Raw genomic sequence first — 25,764 nt, 5'->3', positions numbered from 1 at the left:
AGAAGCTTGGCTTTTTTTTTTTAAAAATCATGGATAAATAGGAGGTGAGGATGGGAGTGGTCTAATGAAAACATGTAGTACTTAAAAAGATTATTCTTAAAGAAGATGGTGATGAATACTTGGTTTCCATAAGACTGAGGAAAATCATGATGACTCAAGCTTAGTATTAGGGGGTGGGATGCAAAGTCATACTTATTAACCATCATTTAATAGTTGGTACTGATTAATCCAGAAATGGGTCCTCATGATTACAATGATCTGACACTTGGTTTTATTACTTTTAGGAAATTTAACTAGCTAATAAAATACTCTAATAATGTTTCCTTTGTACTAATGCTTTTGCTTCCTGAATAATCCAAGTTTTCTGTCAGTTTGATTGTCATACAGATCTCAGAGCAGGGCTCATGCCCTTCAGTTTATGAATCAAAGTTTTGTCAATTTCCTCAAGCAAACAAATTAAATGACTATTTACTTACGCAACAGAATACTTTTGCTGCCATATTCTGATCAAACTGGCCAAGAATTATCCGAACGTCATTACTCTGTGGACAAAAGGACACATATGTGAAAGGGAGTGGGGACTGTCATCATAACCACATGAGTATCAAATCTTTGTATTAAACATGTACAAAACCAGGGTCCCTGCAAACATCCTTCCCAATTGTAAAAGGTCAGGTGAACAGAGAACATCTATTTTGGCTCAGCCCAGATTCTTTTGTCCTTTTCTTGGCTGGTTTGAATGCTACAACCTATTTCATAATAATAGATCTTTTATCTCTTAGTCCTAGATGAAACAGCCTAATTTTTTCATGGGCATCTTTCCTTCCCCCCACTTTCTGAAGAAATTCTTTCATTCTTTCCTTTTTCTTTCTTCCTCCATTTATTTTAATGATGAATGTATAAATAATTCTGTCATCAACTTTTGGAGTTAATTAATGGCATGTAGTAAACAAAGATAGGCTTATGTATTCCTTCACTCCCTTCCATAACTCTTCTTTCCCCTTTTCTCTCTTTTCTATTCCTATAGATGGATATGTCACTTTTCATTTGTTTTCTTTCTCTTTGTCATATTTCTTTCTATTTTTAACAGCTTTTGTTTCTGACCCCTTCCAATGTTTTCTATTGTATCAATTTCACAACTGAAGCAGAATGAGGACAAAGTAAGTGTGCTTTAAGCACCTCCTCTTCCTGTGCCTTTATTCTTGTTCAATTAGATGTATTCCTTTATCAGTTTCTCTATGTTTCTGTCCTTCCCTCCTTCTTTCTCTGTCCATTTGTACATATTCTACTCTCCTTTGATCACTTGGGTTCCTTAGTTAGTTCCTAATTCCTTAACACTATCATGCATTTATATAGTGCTTAATTTTCAATTATTTTCATGCACATTTTCATTGTTTAAAATTAAAAAAAATTATTCTGAATTTCAGAAACTCTAAATAAAATGGACACTTCTATGGTCATAATTGGAACAGAAAAAGAGTGCTGTATGTTTTCATGTATATTAGTATACTTTATCCTCCCAATAGTCCTATGGGATAGTCTAGCAGACAGTAAATATCCTCATATTACAATTATAGAACTTGAGAATCAGAATGAAGTACCTTGTCTAAGGATATACAGCTAGTTTGTGTCTGAAGCCTTCTACCTTCCACTCCAATATTTTGTCTCCTGTACTACCCTTCCAGCTAGCACTGGAATCCATCATTCCAAAAAATCTCTTGGAACGTCTGAATAGGAACCAAAGTTATCTCATGCATTAGGAAGAGTTAGTTTTAAAAACCTTCTTTTAAAGATATATTTTAAATTCCTTCATAGTTGGAAAGTGCTAAGTGGAAACTCATTTTACATGTTCAAATAATTTAATAATATAAAAAGGAACTAAATTTTCAAAATCATCTTTGGGTAGTGGAAACTGGGGAGAAAATGACTCTAAAATGATTTTTAAAAATCTTAATGGAGAACCCAGAGAGGAGTTTCTTTGTTATCTTCATGACTGTAATGCTGTAAAATATTTCAAGCCATTTCCATTTTTCATTACCATATATCATATCTTATGCAGTACTGTATCATCGTGATTTCAGTAATGCCCCATTAAGTTTTTCGTTCCTTTTAGATCTTCTTTGCTGTCAATAATGATTCTTACTGAACTATTGTAAATAGCCCTATTAGCTTAGAAAACTTAGTACTTATAGCAATTCCCAAATTGATTTGTCCATGTAATCTTTTGGGGCTCAGAATCTATTGACAAAATTCATTAATTCTAGTCCAGACACTTGGGGAGCATGGAATTGCTTTCAGATAAAAGAGGGGTAGAAACATTTTAGAGTGAAATAGAAGAAACTTCAACTTATTTTCTTGCCCTTTCCCAGTGTTACATTTTGTAAATTTTTTTTGATACATAGACTGAGCAGAACTGGCAATTTTTATAGCTATAGTAAGTTGTAGGAAGTGTGTTTGGTAGCAGACACTTATGGATCTCCACATGGTGGCTTCTGAGATGAGAGGGGGATATTATGAAGCTAGGCCAGGGAAAATTAACCTGGTGTGCAGCCAGGAAAGGGGGCTTCCTGTTTGAACTTGCTTATTAGGTGCTAAGCTTAGTATTTCTATCTTATGAAAGGCTGTAAACCTGTAAATGATCTAAATTTCAGTACAAAGCTCTGGTTGCCCAATCTGAGTTATGACATTTCATATATAGTTTTACCCTCTCCAAAAATATTACTCTGGTGACTTCTGGAAGTGACAGTGTATCTTTTTCAATTAATAGTATTCTCTTCCACCAATTACATGTAAAGATAGTTTTCAACATCTACTTTTATAAGATTTTAATTTCCAATTCCCCCCTCTCCTTCTCCACCCCAAGATGACAAATAATCTGATATAGGTTATATACATGTACAATCATATTAAACATATTTCGACACTAGTCATGTTGTCAAAAAAAAAAAAAAAAAAGGAATCTGAACCAAAGGAAAAACACACACAAGAAAAAAAAGGTGAAAACAATACACTCAGATTTGCATAGTTCTTTTTCTGGATATGGATAGTATTTTCCATCATGAATCTTTTGGAATTATCTTAGATCATTGTGTTGCTAAGAGCTTATTCTATCAAAGCTGAGCATTGCACAACATTGTTGTTACTATGTACAGTGTTCTCCTTGTTCTGCTCTCTTCACTCAGTGGCAATCCATGTAAGTCTTCCCAGCTTTTTCTGAAATCTGCCTGCTCATCATTTCTTATAGTACAATAGTGTTCCAATACTTTCATATGCCACAACTTTTTTGGCCATTCCCCAAATGATGGGAATCCCCTAGGTTTCCAGTTCTCTGCCACCAGAGAAAGAGCTGCTATAAACATTTTTGTACATGGGTGCACTTTCTCTCCTTTTTATGATCTCTTTGGGATATAGACCCAGTAGTGATATAACTGGCTATTTTAATGTATTAAAAATCTTGCAGATCCTACCAAACTGCAAAGGCTTTCTCATCAGAATCTTGTGGAGACCATTTATTAAGGCATGGAGGTACTGTGATTCACATTAGTAGAACGGGTATCTACAGTGATGGAGGAAAAATCTTTAATTATTTAAGTACATAATTTAATCTGGATTATTTTAGAAAAAAATATTGTTGGTGCTTAAATAGTCTCAGAAGACACTACATAGAACACCAAGGGTCTGTAGGCCTTTTTTTTTTTTTTTTTTTTTTTTTTTTTTGGTGAGACAGTTGGAGTTAAGTAACTTGCTTAGGCTCACACAGCTCATAAGTGTTAAGTGTCTGAGGCCAGATTCTAACTCAGGTCCTCCTAATTCCAGGCCCGATGCTCTATTCACTGCACTATCTAACTGCCTGTAATCTAGATCTTTATATTTTAATACATTATCTGCAGGTTGACTGATAACTAAAAATATTGAACTGAGTCAGTGCATGACTGGGCATTTTTGTTTTGGCTATTATTTCAGTTACCCAGAGTTATGTGGAAAATTTTGTTTCATTTGGCAGCAAGATAGAGTAGTAGATGGAGTGCCAGTTGTGGAAGTAGGAAAATTTCAGACATTTAGGCTGTAGGATCTTATGCAAGTCACTTGATCTCTCTGGATTTTATTTTCCTGATCTAAAATCCCTCTCAACTTTAAATCTATGATTCTCTAATTATTAGTGATTCACTATTTTTCTTGTTAGGGAATTCAATTTAATTTAATTAAAGAAATTCTATGATATTCTATCATATGTCTGTAATAGTAAGAAAACTAATGAGCAATTGGAAAAGACAGAAAAATGAAGCAAGACTTTGATCTCAAGTAGTTTATAGTATAGTTAAACCTCTCTTTGGGACAGGTAGGTCACAAAGTGTATACAATGCCAGACCTAGAGTCAAGATTAAATCTTGAATTCAAATCCAGCCTCAGTCATTTATTTGCTGTGTGACCCTGGACAAGTCACTTAATCTTATTTGCTATTGTTTCTTCATCTGTAAAATGGGTTGGAGAAGGAAAAGGCACACCACTCTAGTATCTTTGCCAAGAAAATGGAGCCATGAAAAGTTGGACATGACTGAACAATAACAATAATAAATGTCTCCTCCTATTCCAACCCGTTTCCAGATTTTAGTGCTTGTCCTTTGCAAAGTACTTTGCATTTACTGCCTGTGTAGGTGCTCTGTTTCACTAGTAGAACATAAGCTTCCTGAGGACAGAAATTTTCCTGTATTCCTATCACATATCTTTATATGTTATATGTAGTCACACTAATATGTGTTGGACAGCTTAGCAGTGTAGTGATAGAGCACTGGCCCTGGAGTCAAGAGTTCCCATCAGTATTTGTTGAGTTGAGTTGACTATTGCATAAAGAATGAGAGGTTCTTTTACATGGGCTGTCCCTCCTAAATGCTCTTCTTTCTTACCTCTGCCCCTTGGAAGACTTAGTCAAGCATTGTTTCAAGTGTTTTACAGTTGAGGAATTTGAAAGGTTAAGAGAAAGGTTACATCATTTGCCATTTTATTCTTCAGCTTTTTTTTTTTTAGTGTTAAATGATTTGCCCAGAGTCACATAGATAGGAAATATCTGAGGCCAAATTTGACTCGTCTTTCTGATTCCAGGCTCAAAGCTCCATCCAATCAGGCACTTCAAGTGCCTTTAATGGATGTATATATGTGTGCACATATATGTTTTACCTACAGGTTTGCACACATATGTCTATACAGAACTCACAATTGCATACCAACTGATGCATCTACAAACTGAAATTTCAAGAGTAAAGACAAAAGATTGGTTAAAGTTTCTAAGTTGCTTCAGTTTTGACTTTCTTGATGAGTTGTCATCCAAAGCATGTGTCTCTCCTTTCATGTAACTCTTGAGAAAATTAAATGAAAAATAAAAAACCCAACCCAATGAGGATTAAGAAATAATGGATTTGGTAATTCATGGGTAATCCCACAGTCTGGCAAGGGATTCAAGGTCTATTTACATTTCTAAATAACAAGTACACAGATCTAAGTTATATTTTAATATATTTAACATCTACTGGTCATCCTGCCATTTAGGGGAGGGGGTGGGGGGGTAAGAGGTGAAAAATTGGAACAAGAGGTTTGGCAATTGTTAATGCTGTAAAGTTACCCATGTATATATCCTGTAAATAAAAGGCTATTAAAAAAAAATAACAAGTACACAGGCCAGATGTGACGGTCAAAATGTGCAGGTGAGAATTCAGAATAAAGGCCATGTGATAGAGAATAAAAATAGATCTTGCAAATTTTGAAGGCAAATGCCTTACAATGTCACCCCAAATGCCTACTATGACTAAAATAAGAATAACAACTGGAAAGCAGCATGAAATAGTGGAGCAAAGACTGGATTGAGGAGTCATTTTCTAGCTTTACTCTATCATCTGGCTGCCAAATGATTTTTAAAGCAGTCAGTCAATCAGGTAGTCAGTCAGTTGGTCAGTCTTATAATCAATTAGGTAGGCAGGTAGTTAGTCATATTGTGAGTTAGTTAAGTAGTCAGTCAGTCAATCAGTTATTCAGGCATTTAGACAGTCAGGTAGTCAAGTAGTCAGAGAGTCAGTTAGTCAATCAGTCAGTCATGTAATCAGTTGGTTAGTCAGGTGGCCAATCAGTCAGACATTCCTTTACTCAAGGAACCTGACTGATTGTCTCTTTCTTCTAATATAAAATATAGACACTTGGCTGGTATTTAAAGCTCTCTCAGTAAGTTCTGAATCTGTCTTTCTACAATGATTTCACAGTCCTCATTCTCAGTGGGGTGTGGTAGGTAGAGAGATGATCTTGAAAACAGAAAATCCAGGTTCAAGCTCTGCCTCTGAGACATTCTGGCTATGGGACTCTGGCCAGTCACATTCTTTCCATGTTCCAGGCCAGTGGTGTCAAGCTCAAATAGAAACGAAACCATTAATGCGGACATAAGAATACCTGCCAGCTGCATATTAACTTAATTTTTAAAAAATGTGATATTATCTATTTTTACTGTGTTTTTATTTATTTTATTCAGCATTTCCCAATTGCATTTTAATCTGGTTCAGCAGCATTTGGGAATGGAGTGTTATGGGCTGTAAGTAGAGCCCTGGTTTGATACCTTTGCTCTAGGGAACTTTCTAGGCCTATTAATTGGAGAAAAGGTGCTGACCTGGGCTGGTAGCAGCTGTTTCCTCACCCAGGGATTCTCAGATCTAATGAAATCACAAGTCCAATCCCTAATGCTCTCTCTCTTCTATGCTCTACATTCCACTCATGTGGCTTATTCACTATTTCCGTCTTCCATTGAGGTGGTACAATGGATAGAGTTCTGGGCCCGAATTCAAATCTGGTTTCAGACACTTCCTAGCTAGGTTATCTCTTAACTTTATTGTAAAATGGGGAAAATGATAGCACCCACTTCAATCAAATGTGATAACAGTACCAGGCACATAGCAAATGCTTAATAAATGCTTCTTCCCATCCCTTCCATTTCTATGCTTTTGCCCAGTCTGTCCCTTACACTATAGAAGACACTCTCTTCTTCTTTTCCTTTCCTGATTTCTCTGTCCCATCCCCCAATTACTTCTTTATTTACTTATCGGTGCACTTGTGGTTTCCTCCATTACTAAGTCCATTGAAGGATGCATTTTTTTTCAGTTTTGGATTTCCAGCACCTAGGACAGGGCCAGGAGCATATTTTGCTCTTAATAAATGTTTATTGAATGACATTAAAGACCTGAGTTTTACTCACAATTCTCGCACTTTCTTGGTATGTGGCTGTGGACAAATTACTTTATTTCTTTGAACTCCCATTTCCTTATCTGTATATTACAGATATTATTACTTAAAACTTGCAGGACTGTGATGAGGTAGGTGCTTTGTAAACCTTAAAATGCTGATGAAATGTTTATAAGAAAAGATAATCATAGTCTGTCCATCCTAGCCTTCATTCTCCCTGTGACAATAGTACTTTAGGACATATTGTGGAAGGCCACATTTACCTCCCTTAAATATTAGATTCCAAGATCGGAGACTTACCATAGCCCTTGTTTTCCTTGGAAACCCATTATGGTCCTGCTGTTTATGAATTAGCCTTTGGAAAAAACCCAACACTACCCTATATTTATTGTGCATCCTATCTCTCAGGGTAATGTGTTTATAATTTCTCTGTGCTTTAGTTTTCTAATTGGTAAAATGGGGATGACAATAATACCAACTTTAGGTTCTATATTTTCAACTGCATAGTAGATATCTTCACCTATGTGTCCCATTACAGCATCAAGCTTTACATGTCTGAAATTAAACCACTAATCTCTCCTTCTAATAACCTTTTTATCCCTCTTTCAACCATAATATCCAAGTAAAACCAAGGACTATCAAATTTACTTTGACTATTTCTTTCAAGATTGCCTGAGCTCAAATCCTGCTCCATATATTTGCTAGTTCTGTGACTGAGCAAATCACATCAGCTCTTTCTGCCTCAGTTTTCACGTCTATAAAATGGAAATCATGATAGTACCTGTCTCTAAGATTGTTAGGATAAAAATAACTTTTGTAAAGTACTTTGCAAATTCTAAAATATTATATAAATGCGAGCTATTAAAGAGAGAAAGAAACTCAGAATTTATCAGATTGAGAAACTGAAACCCAGAGAACATGTTTTAGAGTCTCCTGGGGAATTAGAGGCAGGTCTTGCCCTTCATATTATATTGTAGATAATTCTTGAGGATGGGGTCTGAGCTTTATTTACCCTTGAATCTTCCTCAGTGCCAGGCCTAAGATCTGAAAAAAACCTTTTCCACCTACTTGGGAGTGGATCCTTTAAATAGGTTCATAGGAAGCAGCAGCAAACCTTGGATCTGGCTCTGAGGCATTTAAAGTTTTACACGCCTCAGTGTGAAATGGAGGGGAGTTTAAAGGGTCTGGGCTCTATTTCACACTGAGACTCTTTAAAAATTAAATCTCCCAGATGTCTGCTCAGGCCCCAGTGGTGCAGGAAGCTCTTTAAAGAACCAATCATGGAGCAAGCAGTAGAGAGGTGGTGTTAGCATAACTGTCCCTGACTTCCTTTCTCCCTGTACCTCCCCACCCCCACCATGTGCTTTGCAAAGTTGTTCTTCTCCAGGTCTAAAGGCCCTCATTCAACAGCACTCATTATGGAGTCTCTGAGTCAAATGAATGGACACTGGGGATAGGGATGGGGGCTGAGTAGAAGGGGAAGAAGTGTGTGTGTATGTGTGTGTGTGTGATTATATTATTGCCATAACCTACAGTTGGTTTGCATAAGGTATAACTGAGGAAGAAAAGATATAGAAAACCAATGTGAAGTGGAGAGGGAGAGAGGGAAGCCCAAAGAGAAATTGCTAATTTCTAAGTAAGAGGAATAGGTGGATGGTGAGAGATGTAAAAGGACCAATCTGAGTTATTGGATCACAAATGATCCAAATGTTGCGTACAACAGTTTGCTGATCATGAAACTAAAAAAGACCCTAATAACACCTATGTCCCAAGGTTATTATGAGAATCAAATGAGATACTATTTGCAAAATACTCAGAGAACTATAGAAATGCTTAGTATTATTATTAATAATATTGGAACTACTATAAGTCAATTGAGCTTGGAAACTTGGGAATTATTTTTGACATCTTTTACTTTTTCACTTCCAGCTCCACCCCCATGTTCAATCTAAGGTCCTTTTCTCTTATCCTAACATCTAATCAGTTAATGAGGCCTGTTGAAATATCTGTCTTGTCTGTCCCCTATGTTCCATTTATATCCCAGTCCAGGATCATAACATTTTCAGGGAAGTCACAATCTATTATAGATTAAAACCAAACTAAGACTTTTGGGACACCTTATATATTTAGGTACAAGTAACTTCTTAGACCTTTTCCTAAAATCAGATTTTTTCAGGGATGTGTAGGGCTGTCAATTAGAGCTGAATAGGAAGATTAGATACTTGAATGAAGAGGCATTCCATATGCCCTCCATAGGGTATAAGAAATAAAATGACACAAAAGAAATTTATATACCTTTATGATTTTGTATAAACAACAACAACAACAACAAAAAGACCTTCTTTTCTTCTTTTATGTTACTTCCCTTGGTGATTTCATAATCCATGGATTTAATTACCATCTCTATGCTGATGATGCTCACATCTACCTCTCCTGATCCAAACTCTGATAACCTACAATTTCCCATCTCCAACTGCCTTTCAGACATCCTGAATTGGATGTCTGATAGACATTTAAAACTCACTATTTCTAAAATGGAACTAATTATTTTTCTCCCTAATCCCATTTCCTGTCTCTCTTTTCTCCCTTCCTTCCCCCTTCCCCATTACTGTAGAGGATAACTCCATCTTCCAGGTCCTTCAGGTTCACAACCTAGAGTCATCGTGGACTTCATTTCCAACCTGTTGCCAAGGTCTGTTGATCTCAACTTTGCAATACTTCTTCTGTACGATCTCTTCTCCTCTTGACACTGTTACCCCTCTAGAGCAAGATCTCATTATCTCATGTCTTTATTATTGCTTTAGTCTACTGGTAGATCTGTCTGCCTCAATCTGTCCTCCATTAAGTCACTAAAGTGATTTCCCCAAAGTGCAGGTATTGTGTTGCTCTCTCCAAACCACCTCCATTCAATAAAATTTAGGCACCTAATTGCTTCCAGGATCAAATACAAAATTCTCTTTTTTGTCATTCAAAGCCCTTAATAACCTAGCCTACTTCTACCTTTTCAGTTTTCTTATACCTTACTTCCCAACATATACTCTTCTACCTAATGAGATCAACTTCCTGGCTTGGAGGAATAAGACACTCCATCTCTCTTGTCAGAACATTCTCTCTGGCTGTCCCCAGTGCCTGGGAAACATTTCCTCCTTCACTCTGCCTACTAATATTCCTGGCTTCCTTTAAATCCCAATTGAAATCTTAACTTTTACAGGTAGCCTTCTTAATTCTAATGCCTGTTTGCTTAGAATATATTTGTTTGCATGTTATTTCCCATATTAGGTTGAGTCCCTTTGATGGAAGGGTCTGTCTTTTACCTTTTTTTTTTTTTTTTTTTTTTTTTGGTATACCCAGCACTTAGCACAGAGCCTGGAACACATTAGGGACTTAATAAATGTTTATTGATAGACAGATTGATTGATAGAATGGAATGGTCACTCAGAATAGAGAAAGTGTGTTGGAGAGCATAAATGTCAAATACATAGTCAGTAAAACTCCCTATTGGGTCCAGAATCAGATTAAAATGTAATTGGAAATGTTTAACAAAATAAAAAATACAAATGCAATAAGGAAATAAAAATACAACAGATAATATAATTTGTTTTTTTTTTTTAGGTCAATATAAGACCCCCCCAGAATCTGTTTCTATTTGATAATAGTGGTGTCACAGATATGGTCCTGGTACCTAAACCATGAAGGATGAAACCAGAGAAAGAAAATTATAGACCAATTTCCCTAATGAATATTGATGCAAAAATCTTAAATAAAACATTAGTAAAGAGATTATAGCAACTTATCAGTAGGATGATACACTATGACCAAGTAGGATTTATATGCAGGACTGGTTCAATAGCAGGAAAACTATTAGCATAATTGATTATATCAATAACCAAACTAACAGAAATCATATGATTATATCTCAATAGATGCAGAAAGAGCATTTGACAACATCCAACACCATAGTGTTAAAAACATTAGAGATCATAGGAATAAATGGAGTTTTCCTTAAAATGACAAGTAGTATTTATCTAAAACCATCAGCATGCATCATATGTAATGGGGATAAATTAGAAGCATTTCTAATTAGATCAGGGGTGAGACAAGGTTGCCCACTATCACCATTACTATTCTATGTTGTATTAGAAATGTTAACTTTAGCAATAAGAGAAGAAAAAGAAATTGAAGGAATTAGAGTAGGTAATGAGAAAAAAATTATCATTCTTTGCAGATAATATGATGGTATACTTAGAGAATCAACTAAAAAACTACTAGAAACAATTAACAACTTTAGCAAAGTTTCTGGATACAAAATAAATCCACATAAACATTGGCATTTCTATATGTAATAGAAAATAATGGTGTCAGATCTGAAATGAGGAGATCTGGTTTTGAATCTCACCTCCAATATTACCTCATGGAGCATGGGGGACATGTCCCCTTTCTTTGAGACTCAGTTTCCTTATCTATAAAATGGAGACAGCACTATTTATTCCACTGCTATGTATGAATGTTTTTTTAGGAAAGTGCTGTATAAAGCTTAAAATGTAATGGAAATATGACATACTGTTATTAGGAATCAGAAGACCTGAGAACTATTGTTTGCTAGCTATGTGATCTTGGACAAATTACTTTACTTTTCTGGTCTTGTTTCATCTAAGAGATAAGGATAATAAAATTTGCCTATAGTGTCCTTATGAGGGTCAAATAGAATGATACATTTTAAAGCACGTTATGTACCACAAAGCATTATTCAAATGTAAATATCATCATCAGCAGCAGCATGGTCTAGATAAATAAATCTATAATTTATTCTGTGGTGGAATTAAAGAAAATATAATTTTGATCACAATCACCTGGCTGATTAGGAATATGATTCATAGAAATCATGATTATCTCTTTAGTTGGAGCGTAAAACATCTTCACATACCTTAAGTTTTTTCACACTATTGCAGGGATCATTCGAGAAGCTTGCTGTGTCTGAAATTTCAATACCTTCACCATACAGGACACCAGTGAGATCATTTCTTACCTGTCAGCAAAAGAGAGAATTGGGAAATAGAGATTGGTAACCAATGAGAGGAAGGCTGATGGAGCACACCATCTCCCTGGAAAACTATTCGAATATACAGAATGATTAATGTGTCAATTTCCATGTACAACTTGAAAAAAGTGTTTTTCTTCATTATAATTGACATAGAATAGCAAAATATATTACTCTTTTCCTTTGGAATAGTGAATGGATTTTGTTTTGCATAATTGCTTAATTATTGTCTATGACAATTTATTTCCTTTGTAGAGAAGTAGTGATGGCATTCATTTATGTAAGTTATCAAGGATGTCCTTCACAGTGAAGAGAGTGACAACCCAGAAAATGTGTAAGCTATATAAGGAATAGAGTTTTTGAAAATCCAGAAAAATATGTTTTTATAAAGCATAGATTTTTTTTTAAAAACAAAAAAACTAAAAGTATTTACAAAGTACTGTATTTATTTTTTTTCCTTAGATTTTGAGAAAATTTAAGAACAATTTCTTGTACAGCAAATCAATAAGTATTAAGTGCTTATTATATAATAGCATTTTGGGGACATAAATACAAAAGCAGAATAATTCCTGTCCTCCAAGAGATTATAGTCTATTGATAATGTACTACATAAATTCCCCATGTGAGTTAACATTATATTTATGTTCCACTTCATAATTCTACATCTGAAGAAACTACTTTCTGACAGGGATTTAGCCCTAAACTGGGAAGAGACTTAATTCTCTACCTATAGGACTAGAGTCTATAGGAAAATCTTTTGATCTTAAAAAAATAGCTAAATAGTGATTATTAGAGGATTTAATAATTAATAAGGTATTCTATTTTGGGGACTGACAGTTGTGATAGGTCCTATCCAACAATGGTATACTATTAGCCACCTAGCATTTATATAGTGCTTTAAAGTTTATAAAATGCTTTACAAATATTATCTCATTTTATCTTCAGAACCACCTTGGGAAGTAGGTGCTGTTATTTACCTTCATTTTATAGATAGGGAAATTGAAGCAGACTTGCCCAGGATTGCATAGCTAAGGTCAGTTTTGAATTTAGTCTTCCTGATTCCAAGCTGAGTACTCTATCCACTCTTCCACCTAGTTGCCTGACAACATTGGACCAGGAGTCAGAAAGTTCTGAGTTTGAATCCCATCTCAGATACTTATTTTATGAAACCCTGGGTAAGACATTTAATCTCTGCTTTCCTCAGTCTCCTCATATGTAAAATAGAGATAATAGCTCCTAGTTCATAAGGTTGTTGTTGGGATTCAATGAAATCCCATCTATATAATATTTTGTAATCTTAAAGTGCCTTGTAAATTCCCAAAATTCTTGGTTCTACTTTCTTCTAGCTATATGATTTTAGACAAATGAGTGAAACTCTTGGGGCCCTGTTTATTTTCATGGACAAAGGAGGGAATGAAAGGAAGAAGGAGCGAAGAAAAGAGGGAAAGAAGGAAGGGAAAAGTCAAGGAAGGAAGAAAAGGAGGGAAGGAGGAAAGGAAGGAAGTAAGGAAGAAGGGAAGAAGGGAAGAGGGAAAGAAAAAGGGAAGGAAAGAGAAAAAGGAAGAGAGAAGGAAGGAGGGAAAGAAGGAAGGGGGTAATAGAGGAGGAAATGAAGGAGGAAAGAAAGGAGGAAGGAAGGAAAGGGGAAGAAGAAAGAAAGGACAGAGGGAAGGAAAGAGAGAAGGAAGGAAGGATGGAGTGGACAATAGTATATGTCTTATTTACCTCATAGTATCCCCTGAGGATAAAATAGGATAATTTATGTAAATGTATTTCACATACCACTTTTCCAATGGTAAAGAGGTTGATGGTGGAGGGAGGAGAGGGAAGTTAAGAGAGGAACTTGTTTTGCCAGGTTTTTTAAAAGTAAGCAGAAGAGAGAAATTCAGGGGAGAGAGATTGACTAAGGTTATTTAGGGGAAATCTCATGGTTATCTTTTGGAACACTGAATACATAACCTAGCTCTGTCCAGCTGTTTTCTTTGAGTCTTTCTCTTGTTTTCTTGGGCTTTCCTTACCTTTTGTTTAGTGGCAACTTGATTTTAACTTCAACTTTAACTTTAACTGGGTTAACTAATGCTAACCCAGTGATTAAATAAAAGATGCAGGAAAGGGATCCTGGAGAAATTGCAGGGAATCAGAAGGGAGCTAGAGTTAACTTGGATATACAAATTATAATTGAAGGTGAGGATGAAGAAGGGAGGATTGAAGGTCTTCTGAAAGAAGAGATTATCTAGTAGGGAGTAGGTCTGAGAACCCAGCCTGACTGATTATTTCCTTCCTGCTATCTAGAACTTAATTTTTTAAACTTCTTTTCTTTTTTTGTTATTATTATTATCATATTACTATGATATGAAGAAAATCTACCTTTTTTTTTCCCCAAACAGTTTTACCAAAAGAATAAGGACAAAGTACTTTGTAAATCTTAAAGCCTTATGTAAAAATAGGCTTGTTTTTTCCTTCATTGGAGAAAGTAAATGTTTCCCCAGTGCCTAGTATATTTATTTATTTATTTATTTTTGCTGAGGCAATTGGGGTTAAGTGACTTGCCCAGGGCCACACAGCTAGGAAGTGTTAAGTGTCTAAGGCTACAATGGAACTAGGATCCTCTTGACTTCAGGGCTGGTGCTCTATCCACTGTGCCACTTAGCTGCTCCCACCTAGTATAGTTATTAACACACAACAAAAGCTCAATATATATTTATTGAATGGATAAATGAATGTCTGGGATACAAAGAGGAGAGAGAGAGTAGGCTTTGTCTTCCTTCCTTAGAACACCTAGTATATATACAAGCCAAAGTTCCAATCTGGTTCTTTTTTTTTCCCCTTGGACTGATGTATTTCTTACCCTGGAAGCTGTTTTAAGTCACTATATTACAGTAGTCTAAAGTCCCCTCCTTTCTTAACTTTCTTACTGTCGTTCTCCCCTGACTCTGCTATAATTCAATTTTGTCTTCCTCTGTTAAAAACCATGAGATCCTTGAGTGATGGTATTGCCTTCTGCTTCTATTTGTAACTGAAATGCTTAATGCAATGCCTCCCGTTAATAAACACTTAAATATTTGTGGACTGAATCACTGATTCTCTTTCCTTTGTTTCTCTCTCAAAAATACACAGATACTTCTTGAAACCTTCATTTGCTTAAAATCGTTCCCTAAAAATAATACTTTTCTTTAAAAATTTTTTCTTTATATCTTTTGTTTTTATATTACTTTAATTTTTAAATTCATGTCTGTCTCTCCTTACTTAGCAAAGATTTTTTTTTTTAAATAAGGAACGCTATATATTTAATAAAATCTAATAGCATATCCAAGGATCTACATACATAGCCACCTACTTCTAAGAAAAAAAGGGGAACAAAAATACATTTTTTTTTTCTTATTTCTTTTTTGGGAACGAGCCTCTTATGATTACTCAAGATTCAACTTTTTTTATTTTCTCTCTTACTTTTTTTTGTCCTTTCATTTACATAGTCATAATCATTGTGTATGATTTCCTGGTTCTGATTACTTTATTTGTATCAGTTCATAGAAGTTTTCTGGTGCTTTTTTTTTTAAATTTTGTTAAATATTTTACAATTACATCTAAACATTTTTTTTTAACACTCCAACAACTTTTTGAGCTCCAAATTCTCCCTCTCTTTCTCTTCCTCTACCCTTTAAGAAGGCAAACAATATGGTATCAGTTATACATGTGAGTCACACAAAACATTTCCATATTAGCCAAAAGAAAATATGCAAAAATTCCAAGAAAAATAAAGTTCTATTTTTTAATTTAAAAAAAGGCATGCTTCAATCTGTACTCAGTTGTCAGCCTCACTTTCTTCTCTACAGTCATTAAAGTCCAGGAGCAAGACATCAGGAAACTAAGTTTAGAAAATAATTTGCCTAAGGTTACAGTGCTAGTAAATATCAAAGCTTCTGGTTCAGCAAAATTTAACCTCCCTTATTAAATTTCAGGTTTGTTGGTGGTAGGATTGCTATCATTTTTTCATTCTCAACTCAGTACCTTTGCAAATAGTAGCTGCTTAACACATGGTGATTGAATTGAAAATGTCTTGACTCATTAGCTTGTGGATAATCACATTGACGTCTTTAAATTATGCATTATCAGACTATTTGACTCTCAGTAAGAATATCAGGCATGATTTCCCTCCTCCCCCCACCTTAGTGTCTTTGTTATAATTCTGTGGCTGCTAATCATCTGACTACTTTGTCATTCTTTGTACCTTAAAGACAAATCACAGATAACAAATCTTGTTAGTGAAGTTAGCTAGCTGGGACTTCAAGAATGAGTTTAGGGAAGATTCCTTGAAAGTCAGCATGTACAGTTTGGACTTTATTCTGTGGGAAAACCAGTTCTCTCCAGTCTACCAGCTGACTACTTATCTGCCTGCCTATCTGTCTATCATTATTATCCTCTATAAAAGGAGAAGCCTGTAAGTTCCACACACAGAAGTACACAATCTTTTGAAGAACCTGAACTCTAGGGTAGGGACTACATATATACATATATACACATATTTAATCTTTGTAGCCCTCAGTTCTTAACACTGTGTATTTTGCAAACCATTTCTAATATATCTAATACATTTGTGAAATACAGAGTGGATCAGCTAGTACTGGATTCTTTTTCCTTTCTCTTTACTGAGAAAGAGGTGGGGACAGACTTGAATCCTTTTTTCTCCTATCTTCTCTCTCTCTGGAGTGTTGGTTTAGGGAGTAATCTTGCTGTCCTTTCCCTATCACCTTATTCTACTGAGATCTAATCAGTCATACTACACCACAACAATTAACTCCCCTTTTAGCCAGGGTGCTCTTAATAATTGTTTGTTTCAATAAATGTGTAAATATACTTAATTCCCATTAGAATAGAATGCTAAAGCTACAGAAGAACTCAGAGTCTTATATTCTGAGTTCCTGTCCAGCTTAGACATTCTGTTTTTGTTGTAATTACAAAATTTAGAATTGGAAGATGAGTAACCAGAGGGGTCTGCTGGTCCATTCTTCTAGCATTATCTCCCATTATGACTCTGAAAAGGAAGTGTTATTGTAGAACTGGATACTGAAACTCTTCAGCAAACTTGCTTTAAATTCTACCTCTCTCATACTGTGCAGGTCCTCCTGGTATATTTTTAGGAATCTTTTTTAACCTCTAGTCCACAGTCCTTGATCCCATTGCCCCACTAGTGAGGTGAAGAGTGCCACCAGTGGCAGACTAAAAATTCTACATAAACTGGGATCCTCAATGACTCTGTGCCTTCAACTGCAGAGTACATCCCATTATTTACTGAAGCCACCACCCAGCATGGTTGCCTTTCATTGGGATGATAGGGGCAAGAAAGGCCTTTATGACTTTATCCCTGATTACATTTACCCCATACTCCCTTAAGCTAGGTTTGACCACGAGTATCAATAAAACATTTAAATCTATCCCAGCGTTGTTTTGTGCCATTCTTCTGGAGCTCATAGGGACTACAGTTATATTTTAAGAAGTAGAAAATAGCTCACTGACATGAGAGTTCATTTAAGGATGAAACTAGAAAGAAAAAAGCAAGCAAGTGAAAAATGGAAACATATCTATTAAGATTTTGATAATAAATTCTTTTTACCATCAAATATAGTAGTGCCATATTTGTACTCTAACATCACAGTTAAAGATGTGCTATTTGAGAAAATGCAACTGGTACTGAAGAAAATAAAATTGGGAAGGGCAGTTGGACTAGGTTGACTAGACAGACAAATTTGTAGCAAAATAATTTTGAAGTCACTATAGGAATGATTTTTTATGGCATCAGAAAGAGAAATTGCCAAAGGTATGGAAAAACTCTTAGACTTTATTATTAGTCCCTCAAACTCTAAGAGAAATCTATAACTATAGACACATTTGTTTATTTTCCCATCTACAATTCATAAATATTTTACAAGAATAAGTTACATATGCACTAAGGGCACACATGAGAAAATTATGAGAAAGGAAAAGGCTTTTGCAAGTGATATGCTTTTCATTCACACAGTTGAAAGGTGTAGGGAGCACAGGAACACACTATGCTTAATTTTAGTTGATAAAAAAGCATTTGATTTAGTAGAATGAAATGTTGCTTCCATTAAATTGTTGCCCATACCTATATCAATAGCTCAAAATATTTACCAGAAGGTCTAATAAAGAAAATTTTGTTTGAAGACCTTTTGATGATTAATATCAATTAAAGCATAAAACAAAAATGTATATATGCAAAGGTGTCATGGAGGATGTTTAATACAAAGTTCAAATGGAAGAGAGAATCTCTACAGGTGGTGAGGTCTGCCAGATGTTCCTGTTTGTGGATGACATTTTGCTGATAATATTAAGCCTCAGAACACTGCTGAGTCTCTTAAATGAGATTCATTATAACTCAAGAGAAAAGTTTTAGTAGAGAGATTGAGATGGAAGCTATAATATATGGTATTAAAGGAAAAATGGATGTGGAGTAAATGAAGATGGCAAATAGATGTCTTTTTTTTTTTTTTTTTTTTTTTTTTTTTTTGGGAGAAATTTTGCAGTGGAAGGAAAAGAAATAGGGGGATAGCTAAAGAAAGAATCAAAGACATTTCCAAAGGTGGGGATAGAGGAAGAGAGGAGATAAAGTGAGCTTAAAGAAAGAGAGAAAGAGCTTGTATTGTAAAAATAAGGAATAGGCATACGAACAAGGATTTTATTTTATTATTTGATCTGGAGATAGGAATCAGCTTCAGGAATTAATATCTCACAGAGTGGAAATTTTCCTCTGCTGACTGGAGGAAAGGATAAAAACATTGAAGTGAAGAGGGTAGATCAGGAATCTCCTGCCATATGGCTTCTATCTTCTCAGTAAAGTAGGAGGCAAAGCCATCTGTCTCTTTATTGAAAGTGATATACTTCATTCTACTAACATTTCTCTGGGTATTTTCTAGAAGGAGGAGTCTAGGTTTATTGAGCTTCAAATTCAAAAATCCTGATTTCAAAGGGAAAGATCCACCATTAAATGGAATGTCTAATAGACATGCATTGTTAATATAATTTTTTCAGGGCATGTTTGGAAGGGTAAGTATGTGTATAAGGAGGATTACATGGATATAGGCATTTTAGTGAATGTATATGCAGAAATTGAAGTGAAAATCTGTGTTTCCAATTAAGAAGGTAAATAATTTTTCTAGGACACAGAACATACTATAGTAGAAAGAACATTAGATTTGGCATCAGATGACTTGAGTTTGAATCATACCTCTGCAATCTACTACTTGTTTGATTTTGAGCAAATGACTTTACTTCAGTTTCTTCATCTGTAAAATGTGAGAGTTGGATTAGATGGCCTCTAAATTTCCTTCCAACTTGAAATCTATGAAATCCAACTTGAAATCCTAATAGTATATAATAATTTACTGAAACAATTTGGGATGGAGAAGAGGAAAGGATTTCTACATAGAGTAAGATTTTGGGTCCAAAATGGCAGAAAGCATTTTCATTGTTTTAAATGCAATGTAAATATATGAGTGTTGATGTTTGTAAGTATGTGAGTATATATATACATATATCTCTATTTTCTATATACAAATATAGGCATTCATATATATGAGAGGAAAAGCACAAGAGAAAAATAGCATCTTTCACAACTATGGTTAACAGGAGAATTCTTTTTTAATTTAAAAAAAAGATTTAGAATTCCATTGGTATTGAGAACCTTCAGGGAGAAAATTCCCTCTATCAATGCATATTGGCAATTGTGCTAAAATTTAATTTAAAAAAATTTTTTTTCTAAAACTTTTTTTAAAATTTTGAGCCCCAAATTCTTTGCCTCCTTTTTTTTCCCCAATTCTTTTATTGAAAGAACAAGTATTTTGATATAGGTTATACATATTTTCATGTTAATCATGTTATGAAGGAAAATACAAAGCAAAACAACAACAGCAACAATAAAGTTTTAAAAAATGTCTTAGTCTGCATTCAGACTCTATTAGTTCTCTCCATCTTGGGTCCTTTGAAATTGTTTTGGATCATTGTATTGCTGAGAATTGCTAAGTCATTCACAGCCAATAATTGTATAAATTAGTTCTTAATCTGTATGATGTTCTCTTGGTTCTGCTCATCTCACTTTGGAACAGTTCACGTCTTTCCAGGTTTTTCTGAAAACATTTTGCTCATCATTTCTTATAGCACAACAGTATTTCATTATAATTACATACCATTTGTTCAGTCATTTCCCAAGTGATGGACATCCCTCAATTTCCAGTTCCTTGTTGCCTCTAAAAGAGCTACTATAAATACTTGTGTGTATGTATCTTTTTCCTTTTTGTTTTTTATCTCTGGCATGTAGTGGTATTAGGAGAAGAATTCTTAACCAAATAAATAATTGAGAATATGATGAAAGATAAGAGATAATTTTGATTACATGAAATTGAAAAACTTTTTTCATGTATTTTTATTTCATATATTTCATATTTCATATATTCATGTAATGCTAAGAAGAGAAACTATCAAAAGAAAAAAATCTTTGAATTAAATATTACTTATAAGATTTTGATACCTATAATATATAGGGAAGGGACATAAATATATGACCCAAACTCATTTCCTATTGACTAGGTAGTTAATAATAGGAAGAAACAGTTCTTAAGAGAATTGTAAACTATTAAGAAGCAGCATCAGATCACTAATAATGGAAGACATACATATCAATATAACTCTGAGGCTTTACCTTATATCCAGCAAATTGTCAAGGATAACAGAAAATAAAAATAATTTGTTGATGGTGGAGCTGTGAATTGGTCCAACCTTTCTGAAAGGAGATTTTCAATTTTACTAAAAAACTGACTAAAATGTCCATGCTTAGGCACATAGGAACAAAGGGCATATATTATTATATCTATGTTTAAATATTGATAGCAACATTTTTTTTTTAGTGGTACAAAAGGGAAACAAAGTAGGTTCCTATTATTTGGGGATTGGATAAATGAATTGTGGTATGTGAATATAATTAATGAAATATTACTAAAAATAGTGAATATGAAAAATACATCATGTAAATGAGGTAGACTAAAGCAATAACAATCAGGAAAATAATATATTCCATGACCAAAGCAATATAAAAACTGCATATCAGACATAGCTGATGTGTTGGTTGGAACTACTATTTTTCTGTTTCTTTCAAAATCCATTATACAGGATAATTCTCTGGGTAGAAAAGGAGGGAAGAATATATTAAGAAATGAATAGAATGTTAAAAAAAAATCAATTAGAAAGAAGTACACAAGAGGTAGTGTGACACAATGGAAAGTATATTAAACTTGAGAATCAGGAGACCTTGGGCAGCATTTGACTCTACATAATACTTAGACACTTCAGGTAATACATATAAGAGTTCTGTTGAGTAAATTCAGGATATAAGCAAAATAAATTTCAAAGTGACTAACAGAAGTCCATGCTTTCTGCTCCCTCTCTCACCCATATTGTATGATTCTATTTTCCATTTTTGGTATAATCTCCTTTCTGAGCTTCTTGTAAGGCAGGGATTCTCCATTTCTTTCTCTCTTTATTCCCCCTGCCGTGTGTGTGTGTGTGTGTGTGTGTGTGTGTGTGATGGATCACCTTTTCAGTGGTTTGGTAATGCCTAGGGCCCCTTCTCAGAATAATGTATTTTAATGCATAAAATAAAATACATCAGATGACAAAGGAAAGCAATTCTATTGAAATACAGTTACTAAAATATTAAAAAAAAGTTCATGAACCTCTGGATTAAGATCTCCCCTTGTAAAGGAGTCCCTTGAAACTTTCAAGATTATGTTGTTTCCAGGATGGATTTCATTAAAGTATGCTTGGTCTGATCCTACCAGTCTTTAATTTCATCTACTTGATGGTCATTTCAAATTCCTCAGGGATTGAGGTTATAAGATCCAAATGTATATCACCATTATCATAATAATAAAAATGATGATAATAGTTAACATTCATAAAGTTATAGTTCTGATAACAAGAGTCTTTTCTTGTTAATAATAACTAGCATATATATAACAGGAAATGGTTTGCAGAACACTTAACATATATTATTTGTTTCTCATTACAATCCTGAGAAGAAGGTATTTTATAGATGAGTAAATTTAGGCAGAAAAAGAAACTTGCCCACAGTCACAAGGTAGAATTCAAACTGAACAATCTTCCTGACTGCAAATTCAATATTCCATCTACTGCATCATATACGATGGACAATGAGTTGAGCCCATTATTAATCAAGAGGAATACAAATAGTTGGATTGTATTTGGGTAACTTCAGAGTTCTTTAATGATCCTAAGCTTGTCCATGACACAAAACCCCAATCAAATTGTTCTCCATCATTGCTCTAGGTTATGAATCTTGGAACACTACAGTCTTTAAAGGATCAAAATGGCTTGTGAATCCAATAGATTACAGATCCTATTAGATAATGAAGCATACACTATACTGGGCTCTGATGATAAAAAGACATATACAAAACTAGCTCTTACTCTCCTGTAACTTAGATTCTATGATTAGGTGAAATCAACTTTACTTTTGTCATTCTAAGCTAAAAGTATGCTTTCAAAAACAACTGCATTTCCAGCCAAAGAACAAGTAATTATGAATACAAATCTTTCTAGTAAAATGTTTGTACAGTTTATTGGTTTATGAAGTAATTGCAAAAGTTAATATTTTGTTGCTTTTGCTTTTTACTGTTTTCTGAATATGTTGCCAGAAGAACTCATAAAATCATGGCCCAAAGTGGCCTATTTGGCATCTTTCCATGGTGCTAGTGGTGTTAAGTGAGTTCTCAAACCCTGAGGTATGACTCTCAAACTTTCATACAGCAGAAAACAATCAATGTTAAAGAACAAATTAAAAATCCAAAACAAAACTCAGCAACAACAAAGAGAAGAAATATGACAGGCAATTGACCCCTAAGTTTAAAGGATACATCAAACCTGTTGCCTCCCTGCTCCCCACAACTCCCTTTCTCTCTCTCTCTTTCTCTCTCTCTCTCTCTCTCTCTCTCTCTCTCTCTCTCTCTCTCTCTCCCTCCTTCCTTCCACTCTATGTCATTTCCACTTTCTTCAAAGTGGTAACAATAACTGGATTTAATTCAAAATAATAATAATGATATATATATATATAAAATGTATATATGATGTTCTATAGTTTTAGCATGGCAATAGACTGGCTAGTTGAGATATGTATATGTAATATATATATATACATATATATATATGTGTGTGTGTGTATCTATATGTATATATATACACACTCATACACAATGCATATATATGTGGGGAGAGTATGTATGAAGAGAGAGAAACTCATAGAAAAACTCAGAGACCTTTATCTTTGTTTACATGGCAAATTAATAGTCAATCAGAACAAGAATCCAAACATCCCGATTTCTTCACCCTTCCCTTGCTTATGTTTGCTTGGATGCTTAGAGATCCAAGGTGTTATGGAAAATCTTAAATTTGACATTTTGAGGAGGATCTATTAAGGACTACATTCCCTAAGGCACCTAACTCTAAATTCATTGACTTAAAATACAACAAACTAAAAGTACTAGAAATTTTACCTTAGACTCAATTCTCCTGACTCCAAAGCCAGTGTTCTTTCCACTATACAAGAGTGAGTATAGAAGCACATACAGGTACTTTGTCCTGAGAAATCTTCAAGAGTAAGAGAGAGGTCAAGTTAACCAATGCTTTTTTTGGTAATCAAAGCCATGATCAACATTTTCACCCTGTACTTTATTGAAACATGGCAAGCTATAACCTTTGTCTGTATGGACAGTCTCACTTCATCAAATGTCAGTCTGGTTTGCAGAAATAGTGATTTTCCTATAATTGTCAGCTCCACTGATTCAAATACTTTATTTGGATATATGTTCTATTGGATTGCTAAGGGAAAGATAATAAAACCACAAATAAGAAACATCATAACTGGTTTTCCTCAAATTATAAAGAAATATATGCCTCCTCATTCATGGATCTAGGGAATGGATCATGGCTTGTGAGATTAAAGGAATCCTCTTGCTCTAGAGAACAGATGTATTCAAGCAATTTTCAGTAAAGGAAACATCTGTTAAGTGAATGCTATTTTTTTCATTGACTGTCATTATCATTATACAACAGGAGATGTTTGCATTAGGGAAAACAAGTTGGCTTCTGGATAAAGCAAAATCACCTTAAGAAAACTGTGAAGTGTATAAATCATAGATTTAAGGGAAACATGGAAAAAGTGAGATAAAGCATTGACAAGGAGAGTCAAGGTATTAACAGTAATACAGTATTTTTTTGTGTAGGCACATCCCACCTAATGTAGTTAATTGGAGAATACTGAAACAAAGATTGGGAACAAGGTATTTAGTTTTATAGAAACAATGTCATAAATCCCAGATAGAGAGCCTAAAATTCAGAGTAGAAAGAGTAAAAAATTCTCATGGATTCCTGAGATTAATACACTTTTTACAGTGGCATTTTAAATACAACTTTTACAGTTATAGGAAGGCGCCTTCCTTATAGCTCTTTTCTTCCTGTCTCTATTAGGTAGATGGTTTCTCAGTTTCTATTCAGAAGAGGGAGGTAAAGGAGAATCATTTTCTCACCTGAAACATTTTTACGACTTTATGGTGACCCTCTCCAACCATTCTCTCTCTACGCTAGAACTCCCCTCTCTTGGCTTTCAGGATAGAAGACAATGATTCTCGGGACTTGCCATCCTGCCTACTGTTAGGAAATAAAGGGGGTTTCAGGGCTGAGGAGAAAATAGAGAGAGGACATGGAAAGTAGGTAGATACATGTGTATGATTTATTGATGTTATCCTGGGCCTACTCAGCAATTGTTTTCTAATTGGTTCATTATTAAAGACCACAATTCCTACTTCAGCTCTCTCCCCCAATCAGTGGAGGCTTGTTGTCCCAAGGGTTTGGACTAACAACTTTATGGAGCAGTTCTTGATGTTACAACACGGTTTGGTTATGATGTTATTCTTGGCAGTCAGGAAGAAAGTCAGCTATGGAGGAGGAACCCAGTGCCTAAAAGGGAGTTGCTTTTAGCTTTTTCCTTCATGTTTTATTTTTCAGAATACATTCTGAAGATTTCCCTGTCTTCTGTCTCCTTCACCCATCAGCAATGACTGCAGAGCAAATCATCTAGTAGGAGACACTAGAATGGGGGGCAGGGAAACAGAGCACAATTAAGGTCCAAAATAGGTAAGTGATTTGTGTGAAGTAATAGGACTTTATCCATTCTGCCATGCAGCCTCTCAGAATGTCACAAAATAAAAATTCTGGTTATGCTTACATTGTACCATATCAGAAGCTCCTATAGGACACCACAGGCACCATCTGTCTTATATCTTGTTCCCATTACGGAACAAGTAACCTCTAAAGCTTTAACAATTTGCCTACATTTTTCATTGCCTCAGACTGATTTCACACTTCTAACATCACATCCATAGTGAGTCTTTTACTCTTCACACTTTTCCCATCACTTGAAATTATTG

The 25,764-nt window shown here is 34.7% G+C and overlaps 1 protein-coding gene across 1 annotated transcript in view; it reads right to left on the bottom strand.

Annotated features, from left to right (window-relative positions):
• The window catches only part of GABBR2 (gamma-aminobutyric acid type B receptor subunit 2), a 780,512-nt gene that overhangs the window by 303,302 nt on the left and 451,446 nt on the right, over window positions 1-25,764 (bottom strand). Inside the window, exons 4-5 of the mRNA XM_012542879.3 lie at window positions 12,140-12,241; window positions 477-542 (exon numbers count right to left, since the gene is read on the bottom strand). Coding sequence (XP_012398333.2) covers window positions 477-542; window positions 12,140-12,241 — 168 coding nt within the window. The remainder of the gene's footprint in view (window positions 1-476; window positions 543-12,139; window positions 12,242-25,764) is intronic.

This window comes from Sarcophilus harrisii, chromosome 1 (genome assembly GCF_902635505.1).
Source record: "Sarcophilus harrisii chromosome 1, mSarHar1.11, whole genome shotgun sequence".
NCBI classification, from domain to species: Eukaryota; Metazoa; Chordata; class Mammalia; order Dasyuromorphia; family Dasyuridae; genus Sarcophilus; species Sarcophilus harrisii.
Note: the sequence above shows the minus strand (reverse complement) of the source record. Positions and strands in the feature narration are given on the sequence as shown.